This window comes from Rhincodon typus, chromosome 29, assembly GCF_021869965.1.
Source record: "Rhincodon typus isolate 14 chromosome 29, sRhiTyp1.1, whole genome shotgun sequence".
NCBI lineage: Eukaryota > Metazoa > Chordata > Chondrichthyes > Orectolobiformes > Rhincodontidae > Rhincodon > Rhincodon typus.
The window spans coordinates 38,667,939-38,689,547 of record NC_063360.1 but is presented as its reverse complement, the minus strand read 5'-3'; the positions used below and the strand labels follow the sequence as shown (position 1 = coordinate 38,689,547).

The 21,609-nt window shown below is 44.6% G+C and overlaps 1 protein-coding gene across 1 annotated transcript in view; it reads left to right on the top strand.

Annotated features, from left to right (window-relative positions):
• Window positions 1–826: 826 nt before the first annotated feature.
• Window positions 827–21,609, top strand: part of cpamd8 (C3 and PZP like alpha-2-macroglobulin domain containing 8) — a 101,073-nt gene continuing 80,290 nt past the window's right edge. The window contains exons 1-6 of the mRNA XM_048614006.1: window positions 827–902; window positions 2,909–2,963; window positions 4,693–4,806; window positions 8,084–8,168; window positions 17,222–17,330; window positions 18,537–18,764. Of these exons, the coding sequence (XP_048469963.1) occupies window positions 2,927–2,963; window positions 4,693–4,806; window positions 8,084–8,168; window positions 17,222–17,330; window positions 18,537–18,764 (573 nt within the window). The 5' untranslated portion in view covers window positions 827–902; window positions 2,909–2,926. The remainder of the gene's footprint in view (window positions 903–2,908; window positions 2,964–4,692; window positions 4,807–8,083; window positions 8,169–17,221; window positions 17,331–18,536; window positions 18,765–21,609) is intronic.

Sequence of the window (21,609 nt, the reverse complement as noted above, 5' to 3'; positions counted from 1 at the left end):
GTCCACATTGAAACCATTGGGCTGTAGGCTCCCGAGGCGGAATGTGAGGTGCTGCTCCCCCAGTTTGCGGGTGGCATCATTATGACACTTGAGGAGGCCCAGGATAGACATATCACACACGGAGTGGGAGGGGGAGTTGAAGTGGTTCGTGACTGGAAGGTGTTGTCATTTGTCACAAACAGAGTGCAGGTGCTCTACAAAGTGGTCTCTGAGCCTCCGCTTGGTCTCACCGATGTAGAGGAGGCCACATCGGGAGCAGTGGATGCAGTAGACCACATTGGCGGATGTGCAGGTGAACCCCTGTCTGATATGGAAGGTTTTTTTGGTTCTTTGGATGGAGGTGAGGGGGGAGGTGTAGGGGTAGGTGTAGCACTTCCTGCAGTTGCAGGGAAAGGTGCCGGAGTGTTGGGGCTAGTGGGGAGTGTGGAGCGGATGAGGGAGTCGCGGAGAGAGCAGTCCCAATGAAAGGCAGATAGGGGTGGGGAGGGAGATATATCCTTGGTTGTGGGGTCAGATTGCAGGTGGCGGAAGTGGCGGAGAATGATACATTGAATCTGGATACGTTACTGGGACCAGAAATGGTCAGAAGACAAAGGGTGACAATAAGGAGTGAAGTTTAATTATTAACTGCAGGTCTGTCAGAGAGGTTTAACTCTGTCTGGTTGAAACTGTTTGTATTTTGTGGGCAGGACACTTGGCAAGATTTGTTCTTACAGGTGGCTGAATCGGGTCTGTTCAGATCAGCAAGTGGTGCACTGGGGATCAACGGAAACGTGGATTTGGCCTGAGTTCTTGGAGCTCTGCATTATTAAAGGAACTTATTCAGCAATACACTTGATTCAGATTTTCTTCTCTCACTCTCTCTCACTCTCTCTCTCTCGCAGGTTGAGGCGTATATTGTGGTGAGTAACCAGTTTACTACCTGAAAACCACACCAACAACAGTGACACTGACCTTGGGGGCGGGGGTGCGTGAGGAGGAGGTTGGCTTGAATCTGGGTCATAGCTGTCATGTTGTCATTGAGTAGGAATCTATTTCCTGTTGTCTTTCTTGATTTTCCTCATGGCCACTCTGTCCATTGCTCTTGATAATTCTACTTTTTGTCAGTTTCTTTTTTTGTCTCTGCCTCTTTCTCCCATGGTCTGCCTGTGTCTCTTAGACTCTTGCTTCGATGTGTCTGTCTTTCCCTCGCTCTGTCTCTTATTGGTCTTTTACTCTCATTCTCTGTTTGCTTCAATGTTAGACAACAAATAATTCTGGCCAATGGATGACGGGCAGGCTTGTTGCACTGTCACGTGTTCCAGTTGTCCACCCACAGTCTGCAACTGTACAGGAACAATATGAAGATGGAATCAGATACCGACCTGCATCCCATTATTATGAGGGAAAATCACAGTAACATTCGCGCCACACAAAGTCCAGGCAATGGCCATCTCCAACAGGAGAGAATCTAACCAAGGTCCCTTATTATCTCTGATCATAAACAGAATGAGGCCAGCCATATGAACAAAGTAGCTGCAAGAGCAGGTCAGAGGCTGGAATACTGCGGCAAGTAACTCACCTCCTGACTCCCCAGAGCCTGTCCACCATCTACAAGGCGCATGTCAGGAGTGTGATGGAATACTCCTCACTTACCTGGATGGGTGCGGCTCCAACAACACTCAAGAACTCAACACCATCCAGGACAAAGCAGCCCACTTGATTGGCACTACATCCACAAACGTCCACTCCTTACACCACTGACATTCAGTAGCAGCAGGGTGTACTATCTACAAGATGCCCTGCAGAAATTCACCAAAGATTCTCACACAGCACCTTCCAAACTCTCAATCATTTCCAAATACGACCACCTGCACGTTCTACTTCAAGTCACTTACCATCCTGAAATATATCACTGTTACTTCAGTATCACTGGCTGTAAATCCTGGAATTCCCTCCCTAAAGGCATTGTGGGTCAGCTTACAGCATATGGACTTTTCATGGGATGTGGCATCATTGGTTAGGCCAGTATTTATTATCCACCCCTAATTGCCCATAGGGCAGTTAAATATCAGCCACATTGCTGTGGGTCTAGAGTCACAGGTATGCCAGACCAGGTGAGGATGGCAGTTTCCTTTCCAAAAGGACACAGAGTCATAGACCTGTACAGCATGGAAACAGACCCTTTGGTCCAACTCATCCATGCCGACCAGATATCCTACGTTAATCTAGTCCCATTTGCCAGCATTTAGCCCATATCCCTCTAAACTCTTCCTATTCATATATACATCCAGATGCCTTTTAAATGTTGTAATTGTACCAGCTTCCAACACTTCCTGTGGCAGCTCATTCCATACACACATCACCTTCTGTGTGAAAAAGTTGCCCCTTAGGTCCCTTTTAACTCTTTCCCCTCTCACCTTAAACCTATGCTCTCTAGTCTTGAGCTCCCCTACCCTGGGGAAAAGGCCTTGGCTATTCCCCTTATTCATGAACCAGATAGGTTTTTCTGACAATTGACAATGGATTACTCATTAGACTCCTAGTTCCAGGTATTGATTGAATTCAAATTCCACCATCTTCTGTGGTAGGAATCGAAGCCAGATCTCCAGAACATTTCCTGGGTCTCTGGATTAATAGGCTAGTGATAATACCACTAGGCCATTACCTCCCCATAAATTGCAGCAGTTTAAAAAGGCACCTCACCACCACCTTCTCAAGGGCAACTAGGCATGGGCAATAATTGCTGGCACAGCTAGCAACGCTCCTGTTCCATGAATGAATATGTCAAAAAATCATAGCCACAGAAAGGAATGTAAACTGAGAGGCTGACTGCAGGAATTTTTTTGTTCAAGAATTAATTTGTAATTCAGTTTCTCATGTTCCCAGTTTCTCTCAAATTCCCACTGTGCATGTCTCTCTCCCTCAGGATCCCCGCGGGTCTCGCATGATTCAGTGGAATGACCTGAAGTCAGTGTGTTGTGGTAGGTGGCAAGTTTTGAGTCTATCAACTCTGACGATACTGTAAAATTGAAAGCAAGAACTGGGTGAAAGGCAGGCTGTATATCAGTTCCTAATCACAAACGTGCCAGTTTTAGATAAAAATCTATCTGTTGCCACCTCAAAGATACCTCCCTTCAATCTCGACAGCAGTAAATGTGTCTGTGTGATCTGCTGGTACCTAACCAAGCATTTGACTACGGATCGTGTTGTGGTTCTATCCTGCCTCCTCCCACACTCCTGTGTCCTGCAACTGGAGTCACCAGATAACAAACAGGTGGAAGAAGCACCACAATTTTCTCCTTACTAACCCAGAGCACTGGCTAGGAACAGGCTAACTTGGTTCATAACCTCCACACTTTTTTCTCTGTTTGAACTAAAAACTGTTAATTTTTTTTCAATTCGTTCGTGAGATGTGGGTAACACTGGGTAGCCCAATGTTTATTGTCCATCCCTAATTGTTCTGGAGAAAGTGGGAGTGGTTGTTGAATGTGACTGAGTGGTTTATTCAGCGATTTCAGAATGGGTCTCATTGCTGTGGGTCTGGAGTCATGCGTGGGCCAGACTAGGTAAGGACAGCAGATTTCCTTCCCTAAAAGACAGTCGTCAACCTGATAGGTTTTATGGCAATCTAGGAATTTCCTGGTCACCATCACGGAGCTTTCCGTTCCAGATTTTTGTCTTTTTCTCCCTGTTTAGGTCTCTGCCTGAGGGCACATTAACATTGTGACCTCTACCATGGGCAGCGCAAGAAGACAGCTCCTGCATCCAGGCCCAGTTGGAATGGGGACCAAACCTCATGTTGGCCTCAATCTGACTCAACGGCCACTCAGCTAACTGTGACCCCCTGAAGATATGGGTTGTTATGGCAACATACAATTTTACAAGCATGTTGTAGCCCGGAGATATAGATAGTAGTGGGAGAGGATCTAATCTTCTGTCACGTGACCAGGAATCTCTCCTTCTCTCCTGCCATTGGTGTATATTGGGAGGATTTACAGGTTAATCCTCAACCTGTCTGGATACCCTTTTATTGGTCATCAAGTCTTGGAGTGCGACTTGAACCTAGAGAGCCTGGCTCAGAGACAAGGACACTACCCACTGCACCAGAAAGCCAATTGGATTTATTTAATGAACTGAATTGGAGTTTCAAGCTGCTTTAGTGAGATTTGGAATGGTGTGTCTGGGTGTAGGTGTTGTGAGTTGGTGTAGGTGTGTGTGAATGGGTGTAGGGGGATGTTTCGCTGGATGTTGGGGGGTGTGAGTGGGTGTAGAGGGTGGGTGTGAGTGGGTATAGGGGGATGTGTGAGTGAGCAGGATATGTAAATGAGCGGTGAAGTTGCCAGAGATGGATGGTGTGCATGCAAGCATGGAAGGTGATTGGGCAGAGATGTATTTGTGAGAGGGCACGAAGGTGTATATGGAAGGCTTTACTCCTGCAGAGAATTGGTTGCTTAGCCCCACATTTCTGCTCGACGTGTGGCCCCAGTGTCAGGCTGCATTTTCAGACATAACCTAACTGATTGTTGGCTCCTCTTGGCGTCAGTGGGACCATGGATAGATACTCAGCACAGTGTGCCTGACATCACTTACAGTGCTCACCAGAATTCCAGGGGTTTCCCGTCCAATTGATGATTTGTTTAGAACAGGTTTATTGTACAACAAACCCCACTGTGTCCATAAAAATAATCACTTGTCTTTGCTTTATTTCAGGCATTGTAAATATGAGCTTTCCACTATCGGAGCAACCAGTGCTGGGAGAGTGGATGATATTCATACAGTTGCAGGGTTACAGCTACAATAAAACCTTTGAAGTTCAGCGATATGGTGAGTGTGTCACACAGTTTGTTTTAATCTCTAACTTGCCTCAGCTGGTGAACCAACAAAGCAGTTGTGTGAGCTTGCAGCAGGGTTGAGTTTGGTGATATGTTGGTGCTGCCCTGAGAGTTCAGTGAGGAAGTGATGCACAGAGCAGGGAGTTCCTGACTCAGTGGCTGCCGCACAGCAAGGCTGAAGGCTCCAAAATAAACAGAACCATAACATTGCTCTATCGGGTTCCTAGTTATTTTGGCAGCAGTATTACCCAAGAGGCACAGCCTGTTTTTAATTCACTGAAAGTGTGTTGCTCTAGTAACCAAATGCTGTTAGTTAAATTTTGTTGAGCAGAGGGAGATGAGCGGTTTCTGATTGGCTCCATTGAGTCTGAAGGGTGGAGAGTCCAGGTACAGGGTTTTAGTGAAGGGTGTTCATTGATTCCCTTCCACTTTAACCGTGACCTTTTGAAGATAATGGCTATGTCACTGGTTCACTCACTGCTGTGCTCAACGTTTTTGTCTTTCTCTCTGTGATCACTCCTTTTGGTCTCCAATCCCGTTTCTATCCCACCTGTTTGAGCCTTGGTTTACATTTCAGTCAATGTAGCCTCACCTCTCCATGACCTCATCCCATCATCATTATTTCTGTCTCTTGCTCTTTTTTCTCTGTCTCTCTCTCTATACATTCTTTTCTCTCTCCCCCTCTCTTTTCGCCCTCTCTCTTTCTCTCCTTCGTTTTTCTCTCTCCCACGCAGTCTGCTTGAGGAATGATTCCAGTTTGTGGCTGGTCATGAAGGGAAGTGAACTTTAACCCCTGATCTTGTGCCATTACAAATTAGGGATGCCAGACCCTCAGATGAGGGCATCTTTATACTAACCCAACTCCGTTCCATTTAACAGCCACTTCCTACATTCTTTTCAACTACCATCTGGCTTGAACTCATCCCAAACTCTGTTGCCCAAATCCTAACTCGGACCAAATCCCCATCACTGAACACCCTTGAAGCACTGGGCCTGGCTCTCACTTGGGCACAGCTTGATTTGTTTAAGATCTTCCTCTTTGTTTTCAAATTCTTCCATAACCTAGTCCCCTTTGAATCTGTGCAATCTCCAATCTGACCACCCTCTCAATGTCTCACACCTCTACTATGGAAATGACTATTACGAGGGGGCATAATTTTAAGGTGATTGGAAGAAGGTATAGGGGAGATGTCAGAGGTAGGTTCTTCACACAGAGAGTGATGGGCATGTGGAATGCACTGCCGGCAGTGGCAGTGGAGTCAGATACGTTAGAGACTTTTAAGCGACTCTTGGATAGGGACATGGAGGATAGTAAAATGTGGGGTCAGCACAACATTGTGGGCGGAAGGGCCTGTACTGTGCTGTACTGTTCTATGTTCTACATTACAATTAGACAAGGTGTGACACTGAGAAGATTTACGATCATTGACCAAACAGTTCGGTGAAATATGCAAGTTTTAAGAAGAGAGGCAGGCAGAGAGGTTTAAGGATGAATTCCAGAGCTTGGGACCCAGGCTGCTTTAGGCAAGGCTACAGGTGGGGGGTGGTTAAAATCAGGTGATCAAAGGGCCAGAACTGAAGGAGCACAGAGATTTCTGGGGATTGAAGGGGTAGTGGAAATTACAGAGATAGGGAAGTGGGGACTAGACACAAATGGAAATAAGGATGAAAAATTTTAAATGACTGGGAGCCTGTAGAGGCCAATGAATGCAGGAGAGGGACTTGAGTGAGATTTGGTGTTGGGTTAGGACATGAGTTACAGAGTTTTGGACACCCTCCACTTTCTCAAAGGGTGACCAGGAGTGGGCTGGAATAATTGAGTGTCGACGTGACGAGGGTGAGGTTCAGGTTATTGGCTGCAGCTGAGCTGAGATGGGGCAGAAATGGGCAATGTTACAGAGCGAATAAGAAGCAATAGTGTCAGAAGGTCACACCAGGTCATTTATTATGTTGCATTTCTGAAGAGAATGTTTCTGCCCCAGACAGTCCACAGGAAGGGTGATAGAGTTGGTAGCTGGGGAATGGAGGTTGTTGGGGAACACTACAGGCAATGGCTATAAGCCTTTACTGTATGTAACTGGAGGAAACTTCTGCCTATCCCTCACTAGGCATTAGATCCTATTCTGATCATTTAGAGACAGTGGAGGAATCAAGAGGGTGGTGGTGAGAGAGAGCTGGGTGTCCACAGCGCACACATGAAAACTAACACTATGTCTTTGGATGATGTAGAGAAGAAATAGCTGAGGTCAAGAATAGGATGCTAGTTACACCAGAGAGAAACATAGAAACCAGTTCTCTGGTTAATGCAGTGTTGATTAAATATTGCTGTACTGTCCGTTTCCTTTTCTTCGATGAGACACTAAACTAAGGCCCCAGTTTTTCCAGTTCCAGATTGCAGTAGGACTGAACGTCAGCACCAAGCACTCCCAGGACAGGACAGGGACAGCATGGGGTTAGATTCAGAATAAAGCTTCCTCTACCCTGTCCCCGTTAAACACTCCCAGGACGGGGACAGCACGGGGTTAGATACAGAGTAAAGCTGTCTCTACACTGTCCCCATCAAACACTCCCAGGACAGGGACAGTACGGGGTTAGATATACAGTAAAGCTCACTCTACTGTGTCCCCCATTAAACACTCCCAGGACAGGGACAGCACAGGGTTAGATACAGAGTAAAGCTGTCTCTACACTGTCCCCATCAAACACTCCCAGGACAGGGGAAAGTAACACTTCCTGTGCACTGTCCTGATCAAACACTAGAAAGCTGCACAGGTTAATATAACAGTGTGGATTAATGGCAGCTGAACTAACCAGAGAACCCAAGCAGAGCCAGCTGCTGGCTGTGGGGATCTCAAACAACAATCACTCACTGTCTGTAGGACATGCAGGCGAGGTGGTGAAATCATAGTGGGATTTACTTGAATGGTGGTGAGGATCAGTGTCCAGAGCGGACAAATTGAAGGCGATTGGCAAAACATCAGGCTGCTTGAGGAAACACTTTACCCAGTGAGTCCCATTAATCTGGAATGTGCTGCCTGAGCGAGTGGTGAAAGCAGATGTTATCGGAATGTTCTTTTGGGATTGGGGCAGCACTTGCAAAGAAGAATTTTGCAGGCCTCTGGGAAACCTGGGACTTCCTCCCGTGCTATATGATATTGAGTCAGTAATACTCTGGTGTAGATTAGGGACGTGTTCCCTTGGAGAGTGGGTGCTGAGTATAAAAACATTTCCCTTGGAGCTGAGTATTGACTCTTTGTTTCTGTTTGTAGTTTTACCAAAGTTTGAATTGGTCATTGATCCGCCCAGGTACATCCGAGACCTGAACAGCTGTGAGGAAGGACGTGTCCGTGCCAGGTGAGCTGTGCAATTTGTAAAAGCCCCTGGGGTATTTGAGCCCATGCAGGGGTGGCAAAGAGGGATGTCAGACACTATGGATAGCTGCATTGGCTGGGGCCCAGTTCCTAGCTCGAGGCAGGATGTGAGAGGACCAATTAAACTCATTAATGGCCATCCATGGATGGTGATTAGAAACTCACCGGGATTTTCCAGATGGTCTGCAGGTTCACAAGGGTTTGAGGAGTTTTGAGGTGTGGGCTGCCTTCAATTTAGCGTCCTGGAAGGTTACCTCTGTTACTTTGTAACTCTCGCTCACTCTGTTGCATGATCGTTCTGTCTCTGCATGTTTGTTCTGTCACTGTCTCACACGTTCACTTTGTCAATCTCATGCACACTTGCTGTCTCACTCCCTTGCACTGATGCTGTCTCTCGCATGCTTGCTTTGTCGCTATCATGCACACTCGCTGTCGCTCTCTTGTTCTGTTGCTGTCTTGTTGTGTTGCTCTCTCTCTTGCACGCTCTTAACTATCTTAACTATATTTGCCCACCTGCAAAACCCCTGCACCAGTACTTGTACCTGATAAAGATCGACCTATCTTGGTTGTTAAGGTTCCAGTTCTCTCCCCAGTGTTCACAGCTATTGGGCAGCTACAGGGAAAGGCTCTCACATTTCCAGTCCCCTCTGTGGGAAACGTTTTTCCTGTTCTCACCCTCAAACAGCCGAGCTCTGTTTTTAAGTTTTATCCCCTTGTACTGGAACACACCTCACACAGAGACACACACACCCCAACACAGACACACACACACCCCACACAGACACACACACACCCCACACAGACACACACACACCCCACACAGACACACACACATCCCACACAGACACCTGACATAGACACACACACACCTGACATTGACTTACACACACCCCACGCAGACACACACACACCCCACATAGACATGCAAACACCATTACCAACAGCAATCTAAAAGGCCATACTACACTGGAGAAGAAATAGCCATTCAGCTCATCAAGTCTACTCCACCATTCAGTGAGATTGTGGCTAATCTGAAAATCCACAACCCCACTTTCTTGCCTTTGCCCCATAATCCTTGATTCCCTTACTATTTAAAGATCTGTATCCCAGCCTGAATATACTTAATGACCCTGCTTCAACAGCCCTCTGTGGTAAAGAATTCTAACGGTTCACCACCCTTAAGAAGAAATTCCTCCTTTTGCCAGGCCTTGCTGGGAAGCCCCTTCTTTGGAGATGATGCCCGCTTGTCCGAGACTCTCCCAGAAGGGGAAACAACTTCTCCACATCTACCCTCTCAGGCCCCCTAAGAATTGTGTATGTTTTAATAAGGTCACCTCTCATTCTTCTAAACTCTAACAAGTACAATCCCAATCTACTCAGTCTCTCCTCACGTATGTCAATCCTTCCATACATGATTAGCCTACTGAACTTTCTGGGCTTCCTCCAATGCAATATGAGGAATGGTTGAGAATTCTGGGTCTGTACTCGATGGAGTTTAGAAGGATGAGGGGGATCTTATTGAAATGTACAGAATACTGAGAGGCCTGAATATAGTGGATGTGGAGAAGAAGTTTCCACCAGTAGGACAGACTAGGACTTGAAAGCACAGCCTCAGAATGAAGGGACGACCCTTCAGAATTGAGATGAACATAAGAACTAGGAGCAGGAGTAGGCCATCTGGCCCCTTGAGCCTGCCCCGCCATTTAATAAGATCATGGCTGATCTTTTTGAGACTCAGCTCCACTTACCCGCCCGCTCACCATAACCCTTAATTCCTTTACTGTTCAAAAATTTATCTAGCCTTGCCTTAAAAACATTCAGCGAGATAGCTTCAACCGCTTCACTGGGCAGGGAATTCCACAGATTCACAACCCTTTGGGTGAAGAAGTTCCTCCTGACTTCAGTCCTACATCTGCTTCCCTTTATTTTGAGGCGATGCCCTCTAATCCTAGTTTCACCTGCTAGCGGAAACAACCTCCCTGCCTCCACCTTAGCTATTCCCTTCATAATCCTGTATGTTTTTATAAGATCTCTTCTCATTCTTCTGAATTCCAATGAGTATAATCCCAGTCTACTCAGTCTCTCCTCATAATCCAACCCTCTCAACTCTGGAATCAACTGAGTGAATCTCCTCTGCACCCCCTCCAGTGCTAGTATATCTCTTAAGTAAGGAGACCAAAACTGGACACAGTGCTCCAGGTGTGGTCTCACCAACACCCTATACACTGCAGCATAGCCTCCCTGTTTTTAAACTCCATCCCTCTAGCAATGGCAGACAAAATTCCATTTGCCTTTTTAAAATTACCTGCTGTACCTGCAATCCTACTTTTAGCGATTCATGCACAAGGACACCCAACTCCCTCTGCACAGCAGCGTGCTGCAATTTTTTACCATTTAAAACATAGTCCATTTTGCTGTTATTCCTACCAAAACGGATGACCTCACACTTATCAACATTGTACTCCATCTGCCAGACGTTTGCCCACTCGCTTAGACTATCTATATCCCTCTGCAGACTTTCAGTGTCTTCTGCACACTTTGCTCTCCCACTCACCTTCGTGTCATCTGCGAATTTTGACACACCACACTTAGTCCCCAAATCCAAATCATCTATGTAAATTGTAAACAATTGCGGTCCCAACACTGATCCCTGAGGCACACCACTAGCCACTGACCGCCAACCAGAAAAACACCCATTTACCCCTACTCTTTGCTTTCTACTGGTCAACCAATCCTCTATCCATGCCAATACATTACCTGTAATACCGTGCAACTTTATCTTGTGTAGCAGCCTTTGGTGTGGCACCTTGTCAAATGCCTTCTGGAAATCCAGATACACCACATCCACAGGTTCCCCGTTGTCCACCGTGCAAGTAATGTGTTCAAAGAATTCCACCAAATTAGTTAAACATGACCTACCCTTCATGAACCCATGCTGGGTGTTCCCAATGGGACAATTTATATCCAGATGTCTTGCTATTTCTTCCTTAATGATAGATTCAAGCATTTTCCCCACTACCGAAGTTAAGCTAACTGGCCTATAATTACCTGCTTTTTGTCTACTTCCTTTTTTAAACAGTGGTGTCACATTGGCTGTTTTCCAATCTGCGGGAACCACCCCAGAGTCCAGTGAATTTTGGTAAATAATTACTAGTGCATTTGCTATTTCCCCCATCACCTCTCTTAGTACCCTGGGATGCATTTCATCAAGGCCAGGAGACTTGTCTACCTTTAGCCCCATTAGCTTGCCCAGCACTGCCTCCTTAGTGATAATGATAGTTTCTAGGTCCTCACCTGCTATAACCTTCTTGCCATTAGTTTTCGGCATGTTATTTGTGTCTTCCACGGTGAAGACCGACACGAAATAACTGTTTAATGTCTCGGCTATTTCCTCATTCCCAGTTATTAAATTGGCCTTCTCATCCTCTGAAGGACCAATGTTTACCTTCGCCACTCTTTTACGATTTACATATTTATAGAAACTTTTGCTGCCTGTTTTTATATTCTGAGCTAGTTTACTCTCATAATCTATCTTACTTTTCTTTATAACTTTTTTTGTGGCTTTCTGTTGGCCTTTAAAGATTTCCCAGTCTACTAGTTTCCCACTACTCTTTGCTTTTTTGTATGTGTTTTTTTTTCAATCTGATACTTTCCTTTATTTCCTTAGAGCTCTCTCTTTTCCTACAGTCCTTCCTTATCACTGGAATATACTTCTGCTGAGCACTGTGAAAAATTGTTTTGAAAGTCCTCCACTGTTCCTCAATTGACCCACCATAAAGTTTTTGCTCCCATTCTACCTTACCTAACTCCTCCCTCATTCCTTCATAGTCTCCTTTGTTTAAGCATAGGACATAGGTACTGGATTTAACCTTCTCATGCTCCATCTGTATTTTAAATTCGACCATACTGTGACCGCTCCTTCCGAGAGGATCCCTAACTGTGAGATTATTAATTATTCCTGTTTCATTACACAGGACTAAATCTAGGATAGCTTGCTCCCTCGTAGGTTCCATGATATATTGTTCAAGGAAATTATCGCGGATGCATTCTATGAACCCCTCCTCAAGGCTGCCATGACCGACCTGGTTTGACCAATCGATATATAGATTAAAATCCCCCATGATAATTGCTGTACCATTTTTACATGCATTAGTTATTCTATGTTTATTGCCTGCCCCACCACGAAGTCATTGTTTGGTGGCCTATAGACGACACCTATCAGTGACTTCTTCTCCCTGCTATTCCTAATTTCCACCCAAATGGATTCAACGTTTTGTTCAGTAGAACCTATATCATCTCTCACTACCGCCCTGATATCATCCTTAAAAATCAGAGTAACACCACCTCCCTTACCTTCCTGTCTGTCCTTCCGAACAGTTTGATACCCCTGGATATTTAACTCCCAGTCATGACCATCCTGTAACTATGTCTCTGTAATGGCCACTAAATTGTACCCACTTGCCACGATTTGCACCATCAACTCATCCACCTTGTTTCAAATCCTCCGAGCATTCAGATAAAGTGCCCTTATGCCAGTATTTGCACCTTTTTGGGTCCTATTACCTCCATTACTATCAGCTCTTGAGTTCTCCTTCCCTTTAACTTTTTTCCTAATTTTCAATGGAGTTGAAGCTTCCTCCTCACCTGCTAACCTGCTGCTTTGCCTTACATTAATTGTTATTCTCTCTCTACGCTCACTTCTCCCTTCCCCGCTACTTACTAGTTTAAAGTCCTATTAACCACCCTATTTACCCTTTTCGCCAGAACACTGGACCCAGCCCTGTTCAGGTGGAGTCCATCCCAGCGGTATAGATCCCTCCTGTCCCAGAACTGATGCCAGTGCCCCATGAAAAGGAAACCCTCTTTGCCACACTACTCTCTTAGCCACGTGTTTACTTCCCTGATCCTCGCCTCCCTATGCCAATTCCTCCATATGAGGAGGAATTTCTTCAGCCAGAGGGTGGTGAATCGTTGAAACTCATTGCCATAGAGGGCTATGGAGGCCAAGTCATTGAGTGCCTTTAAGAAAGGGAAAGGTTCTTGATTAGAAAGGGAATTGAGGGTCATGGGGAGAAGGAAGGAGATTGGAGTTGAGAAACACCAGCCATGATTGAATGGTAGAGCAGAGTTAATGGTTTGAAAGGCTTAATTCTGCTCCTATATCTTATAAATGCATATTTTACTGAACTAGAAGCTAATGTATTGTGTGTTATGAATTATTACTCAGGAAGGTGCTCTGTGATCACAATTTTGTTTTTCTCATTACTAATGAGTTGAAAGATGTGCAGGTTAGGGTGGATTGGCCATGCTAAATTGCCCATAGTGTGCAGGGATGTGCAGGCTAGGTGGGTTAGCCATGGGAAATGTAGGGTTACAGGAATAAGGTTGGGACTGGATCTGGAGAGTTGGTGTGGACCAATGGACTGAATGGATTCTATGGTTCTATAATATCTCTACTTAAATAAGGGACCAAAACTGTTCACACTATTCTAGCTGTGGTATGGTTTTAGCTAAACTCCCTACTTTCATATTGTATTCCTTTTGAAATAAAGGCCAACATTCCATTTGCTGTCTCTATTTCCTGCTGAACTTGGATACTAGCTTTTTGTGGTTCGTGCACAAGCACTCCTGAATCCCTCCATGTTGCAGCTTTCTGCAGTCTTCCTCCATTTAAATAATATTTAGCGCCTTTATTTTTCCTGCCAAAGGAAAAACCTCACATTTTCCCATATTATTCTATTTGACAAGTTGTTGCTTACTCACTAAACTGTATTCCTCTACACCTCTTTGTGTCATCCTCCCAACTCGCCTTCCCAGCTGCAAACTTGGTGACAGTACATTCACTTTACTCAACCAAGTCATTAATAACTAGTGTAAATAATTGTCACGTGATCCCTGTGGTATTCCATTAGTTAGTCAGTTCTCTAGCCATGCTGATATATTACCCTCAACACCATGGGCTCACTGTGTTAAATAGCCTTACATGTGATACTGATCAAGTGCATTCTGTAAATGAAGTTGGGTCTCCTCTAGCTGTGCACAGGATGAATTGAACGTGGAACAGTACAGTCCAGCGCAGGAACAGGCCCATCAACCCGCCATGTCTATACCAACCATATAGCCACTCTAAACTAATCCCATCTGCCTGCACATGGTCCATATCTCACAATTATCTGTCTGTTCATGTGTCTGTCTAAATGTCTCTTAGATGTTGCTACTGTATCTGCTTCTCACGCCTCTCCTGGCAGTGCATTCCAGGCAGCTACCACCCTCTGTGTAAAAGGCTTGCCTTTGACATCTCCTTTAAACTTACTTCCTGTTACCTTAAACCTATACCCTCGAGTATTTGATGTTTCCACCCTGTGAAAAAGACTCTGACAATCCACCCTATCAATACCTCTCAGAATTTTATATACCTCTATCAGGTCACCCCTCAGCCTCTGACACTCTATTAAAAATAATCTAAGTTTGTCCAACGTTGATACACTTCAATTCAAGCAACATCCTGGCAAATATCTTTTGCACTCTCTCCAAAGCCTCTACATCATTACTACAGTGTGGCGATCAGAGCTGCACACAATACTCCACGTGTGGCCTGACTAAAGTTTTATACAGCTGCAACATGACTTCCCAACTTTTATACTCAATGCCCCGATTGATGAAGGCAAATATGCTATACGCCTTCTTTACCACTTTATCCACCTGTGTTGCCACTTTCAGGGTGCTATGGACTTGTACCCCAAGATCCTTCTGTATATCAATGCTCCTCAGGGTCCTGCAATTTACTGTATACCTTCCTCTTGCATTTGACCTCCCAAAATGCATCACCTCACACTTGTCTGGATTAAACTCCATCTGCTGTTTCTCCACCCAACTTTCGAACTGATCTATATCCTGCTGTATCCTTTGCTGACCTTCCTCAGTACCACAACTCTAACAATTTTCATCTCATCTGCAAACTTTCTAATCAGACCACCTACATTTTCATCCAAATCATATATATCAAATGACAGGGGTCCCAGCTCTGATCCTTGTGGACCACAGACCTCCAGTCAGAGAAACACACCTCTACAAACACCCTCTGCCTTCTATGATCAAGCCAGTTCTATATCCGACTTATGAACTCACTGTGGATTCCATGTGACTTAATCTTTTGGACCAGCCTACCATGAGCGACCTTGTCAACTGCTTTACTAAACTCCATGCAGACAACATCCACTGCACTACCCTCATCAATAGTCTTTGTCACTTCCTCAAAAAACTTAATCAAATTTGTGAGATAGTATCTTCCCTGCACAAAGCTGTGCTGACTATCCCTAAAAGTCCATTCTTCTCCAAATGTGAGTAAACAGTGTCCCAAAGAATCTTCTCCAATAATTCCCCTACCACACATGTAAAACTCACCAGCCTATAATTTCCTGGATTATCTCTGTTGCCCTTCTTAAACAAAGGAACAACATTGGCTGTTCTCCGGTCCTTTGGGACCTTACCTGTGGCTAAAGAGGATACAAAGATCTTTGTCAAGACCCAGCAATCTTCTTGTTTGCCTCCCTCGGTGTCCTGGGATAGATCTTATTAAGCCGTGGGGATTTACTTACCTCAATGTTTTTCAAGACATCCAATATCTTCTTGATATGGACATGCCCTAGAATATCAACATACCTCTCCCTAATCTCACTACCTAAATTCCTTCCTTTGTCCTTGAGTTGACCTACACTTTCCCTAGCTACCCTCTTGCTGCTTATGTGTGTAAAATGCCTTGGGACTTTCCTTAATCCTACTTGCTAAAGACATTTCATAGCTCCTTCTGGCCCTCTTAATTTCTTGTCTGTGTTCTTTCCTGCCTCCTTTATGTTCCCCAAGGGCTGCATCTGACTTCAGCTTCCTAAACCTTACATACGCTTCCTTTTTCTTTTTGACTCAGCTTTCAATATCTCCAGGGTTCCGGAATCTTGCCATCCTTATCTTTCAGTGTCACAGCTATATACTGGTCTTGAATTCTAACAATTGGCCTTTAAAAGACTCCTACATATCAAATGTGGATTTTCCCTCAACCTAATTTCTCCAGTTGCTGCCTAGTACTGTTGTAATTGGTCTTCCCCCAGTCTAACACTTTCAGCTGAGGACCAGCCTTATCCTGATCCATAACTATCATAAAGCTTATATAATTATGATCGCTGTTTTCAAATTGCTCCCCCACTGAAACTATGATCGCCTGGCCAGGCTCATTCCTCAGTACAAGGTCTAATATGGCCCCCTTCCCCGTTAGACTATCTACATTAGAGACAAATAAAAACTGCAGATGCTGGAATCCAAGGTAGACAAAAAGGAGGCAGGAAGAACACAGCAGGCCAGGCAACATCTGGAGGAAAGGAGCAGTCAGCATTCCTCCAGATGCTACCTGGCCTGCTGTGTTCTTCCAGCTACCTATTAGACTATCTTCATATTGTTTCAAGATTCCTTCTTGGATGCATCTAACAAATTTTGTCCCATCTAAACCACTGGCACTAAGGGAGTCGCAATCAATATTGGGGAAGTTTAAATCACCCTGGTATTTTTACATCTTTTCACAATCTGCCTACATATCTGTTCCTCTATCTCCTGCTGGCTATTGGGAGGCCTATACTATAACTCCATCACAGTGACTAAAACTTTCTTATTCCTGAGTTCTACCTATATAGCCTTGCTGTATGAGCCTTCTAAGTGCAGCTGTGACATTCTCCTGAATCAGTAACCCAACTCCCCCATCTCGTTTTACATCCCTTTCTATCTCGCAATTGGCTGAAAAATCAATTTGGCTGCCCACAGAGGTAGTGGGAGCTTCAAAACTTTAAGGGAAAGCAAATTGGAAACCAGCTGATCAGTGAGTCCCTTGGGGCAGGGGTGCACCACATTTCATGCTCTTCCCTGACCATCAAATGGTTTCTGAAAATGCAGGTGAATATTTCCTTAATGATGTTTGGCAAGTCAGCTCACTGGACCCAGCAGCAACAACTAATCCTTTATGTCCCTCTCTGCACTCTCTGTGTCTACCAGATACACGTTTGGGAAACCCGTGCTGGGGAGGCTAACAGTGAACATGACAGTAAATGGAGTGGGCTACTATCGCCATGAGCTGGGACACCCTGTGGTGAAGACGATGGAGGTACAAGATCCTGGATTTGGTTATTATGGAATAACTGGCATAGTCTGCATGATAAAGAATAAATCACTTATTGTTTCAGGATTTTCCAAAACCTTTCAGGGCAAGAACAACATCTGCAAATACAGAGTAAAGTTCCCTGTACACTTTTATACTGAAAATAAGGTCCTCTCTATCAAACACTCCCAGGACAGGGACAGCACAGGGTTAGATAAATGGTAAAGCTCCATCTTCATTGTTCCCATTAAACACTTCCAGGACAGGGACAGCATGGGACTAATTACAGACAAAAACTGTCTCTACACTGTCCCCATTAAACACACCCAGGACAGGGACAGCATGGGGTTAGATACAGAGTAAAAGTTTCCTCTACACTGTACGATCTCCTGCCCCTCAGGATTAAATCCATCCCACAAGAGTGTGTCCTTTCCTCATCTGTAAACTCTGACTGTGATTGTTGGGTTGGTGCAGAGCCAAAGGCTATTTTGTGAAAATGATTTGTAACATTATAGTCCTGTGTTATACTGTGACCCAGTTAGTTAGTGTGGACACACCTTCAAAGGTGTGTAATATGGAACTAATATGCTTGGAAACTCCCTGCAGTTTGACCTGGAATCACTGACCATAGATTTGTGGATCACAAGAGAGGCTCCACTGGGTCTGTGCCCCATTCCCCCAGTGCTTGCCCCATTGCTTTGCACCTCTTCACCTTTCAGTATTTCCCCCAATTCCCTTTTCCAATGTAATTTCAGGAAACACGTTCGAGATCACAAAAACTCACTGTTTGAAAAGCAACTGCTCCTACCAGTTCTGTCTATTTTGTCTATTACAGTAAATCTATCTCCCTGCTTCGTAATCCTCTGCCATTTGGAACCTGATTTACTCCTGATTTACTCTGTCCAGTCCCCTTGTATATCTGTGTTATAATACTTCTTTTGCCATCGCTATAGAGAACAATCTGTAGCCTGTCCATAAACAGCAATTGAGCCACTCGGCCCTGGTATCACTCTAATACATTCTGTTTGTGCTGTCTCCCAGGTCTTGACATTATTTCTCAGGTCATGTGCCCCAAATAGACACAATCCTGCAGTTTAGGCCTAAACACTGATTTTGTAAAGGGTTAGTGTAATGTCCTTGCTTCTTGTACTAAAAGTCTTTATTAACAAAGCCTACCACAATGCCTCACCTCTTAACCTTTTATCTCTGCAGATTGATGGGTCATCCACCTTTCTGATTTGTGCAAAGGAGATGATGCCAGTTGATGTTCCAGATCATTTCCGAGGTTCAGTGAGCATTTGGGCCTCAGTGGTGAGTGCAGATGGCAGTAAACAGATCACCTTTGATGACTCGACCCCAGTTCATAAGCAGCTCATCGATATCAAGTACTCAAAGGACACTCGCAAGCAATTCAAGCCAGGCCTTCCCTACAAAGCCAAGGTGAGATCACTAGGGTAGAATGGAGTAAAATCCCAATGCAGAATTTCCACTAAAGGGAGTCAAATGGTATCCAATGGAACTGACTGTCTCTCCTTGTCCTTTTGGATCTGCCTGCACTCTCTGGCACAGTGACCATATTGTCTTCCTCCAACACCTCCTCTTTGTTATTCACCCTATATTGTGGGCTGCCGTCAGCTGCTTCCATTCTTAGCGAGAGGCGACCGGCTCTGGCTTCTCTTCCTGCTCCTGCACCATTACCTCTGGTGACCTCACAGATTTGTCCTTGACCCCTTCTATTTCTCATCTACATGCTGCTTCTCACTGACATATGTAGTTTTCACATGTATCCTGACAGCTGGGATACAGCTCTGCCTCATTATCTGTTCTCTCAACACCTCCAGTATCTCTAAATTAACAGACATCTTGTCTGACATTGGCTTCTGGCTGAGCAGAAATTTCTTCCATAAGTATTATGAATACTGAAGCAGTTTATTTTTCTGAGGGCTATTAAAAAAAAAAAAATCCCCTCCTTAGCCACTGACTCTATCCCTTACCCCTGGTCACTGTCCAAGGTTGGTCCAGACTGTTAACATGGTATTAATCTCAGCAAGCATCTGCTCAGATAGGGTAAGGGTTAGTTCACCATCACAAACACCTGATCCCACCTCTATAGGTCTGTTCCAACTTCATTTTTTTCTGTTTGCTGAAAGCATCACCCATGTCATGGAGTCATACAGCACAGAAATAGACCCTTCAGTCCAGCCAATCCATGCCAACCATGTCCCATAACTAAACTAGTCCCACCTGCCTGCACTTGACCCATATCCCTCCAAACATTTCCTATTCATCTTTTTATCTAAATGTCCTTTAAACGTTGTAATGTATTCGCATCCACCACTTCCTCTGGAATTTCATTCCACACATGAACCAGTCTCTGTGTAAAAGAATTGCCTCTCATGTCTTTTTTAAAATCTTTCTCCTCTCACCTTAAAAATATGCCCCGTAGTCTTTAAATCCTCCACCCTGGGGAAAAGACACCTGCCATTCACCTTATCTATACCCCTCATTATTTTATAAACTCTTATAAGGTCACCTCTCCAGTGAAAAAAGTCCCAGCCTATCCAGCCTCTCCTTATAACTCAAACCCTCCATTCCCAGCAACACCCTGGTAAATCTCTTCTGAACCCTCTCAAGCTTGATAATATCCTTCCTATAACTGGTCGACCAGAACTGAATACAGCACTCCAGAACAGGCCTCACCAGTGTCCTGTACAACCTCAACATAACGTCCCAATTCCTACGCTCAAAGGTCTGAGCAACAAAGGCAAGTGTGCTAAATGTCTTCTTAACCACCCTGTCTATATGTGATGCAAACTTCAAAGATCTATGTAACTGAACCCCTAGTTCTCTGTTCTACAACACTGCCCAAGGCCCTACTTTTAATTGTATAAGTCTTGTCTTTGTTTGTTTTACCAATATGTAATACCTTGTGTTTATGCAAATTAAACTCCATTTGCCAATCTTCAGCCCATTGACCCAAGTGATCAAGATGTCTCTGTAATCTTAGATAACCTTCTTCATTGTCCACTATACCACTAATCTTGGTGTCACCTGCACACTTACTACCCATGCCTCCTATATTCTCTTCTAAATCATTTGTATAAATGACAAACAAAAGTGGACCCAGGACCAATCCCTGTGGAACACCTTTGATCACAGGCCTCCAGTCTGAAAAATGACCCTCTGCCATCACTGTCTGTTTCCTGCAGTTAAGCCAGTTTTGTATCCAGTTGGCAAGCTCACCCTGAATCCCATGTGATCTGAATTTACCAATTACTCTACCATGCCGAACCTTGTCAAGGCTTTACTAAAGTCCAAGAAAACAATTCCTACCACTCTGCCCTCATCACTCTTCTTGGTTACTTATTCAAAAAAATAAATCAAGTTTGTGAAACCTGATTTCCCTCGCACAAAACCATTCTGATTATCCATAATCATTCCTTGCCTCTCCAAATGCATATAAATCCTATCTTTCAGAATGAATTCTAACAACTTAGCCACCACCGATGTCAGACTCACAAGCCTATAGTTCCTCGGCTTCTCCTTACATCCCTACTTAAAAAAAAAAAGGCACAACAAGAGCCACTCTCCAGTCATTTGGCACCTCACCTGTATCTTTGTCTTTGTTAACCTCAAGATTTCACTATTCACCACATTCTGGGTAGCCTTCCCTGCTCTGACCTCTGTCAATCTAAGGATATTCAAACCCCTTGCTGCCTGCATTTTAACATGCACCAAGGTCTGGTGGCCGTCTCCCTTGTGCTTGCTGATCTACACTGGTCCCTCCCAGCCTAAAATATTAAAAATAATTCCCTACATGCCCCCAACCCTACCACCTGCATCTGTGTTGCACCTTGGGGTTCTGTTTATTATAGAATGTGTGTTGGAGCCTGATGTCCAATTGGACTGGCAGCTGTGGTACATACAGACGCTCCCTAACAGCCAGGACACTGATCACACCAGAAGCTGTGCCGGACTATGGCAGACCCTGACTGAATGAAGTATTGCTGGTTACTGCTGAATACTGGCACGGGCAGTGATTGAGGGATTAGCACAGAGACAGAGTCCAAATCATACAGTCACTGCTCATTACTGAAGACATAAATTGCCTGGCTTCGCTCTGAATTAAATAAAATTGGGAGCAAAACTCCTGAATAAAATTGAAAGATTTAACCCATTCATTAACTCTGGAAAGATGATCTTGATTGGTCGCAGAAACAAAGTTGCTGGAAAAGCTCAGCAGGTCTGGCAGCATCTGTGAAGGAAAAAACAGAGTTAACGTTTC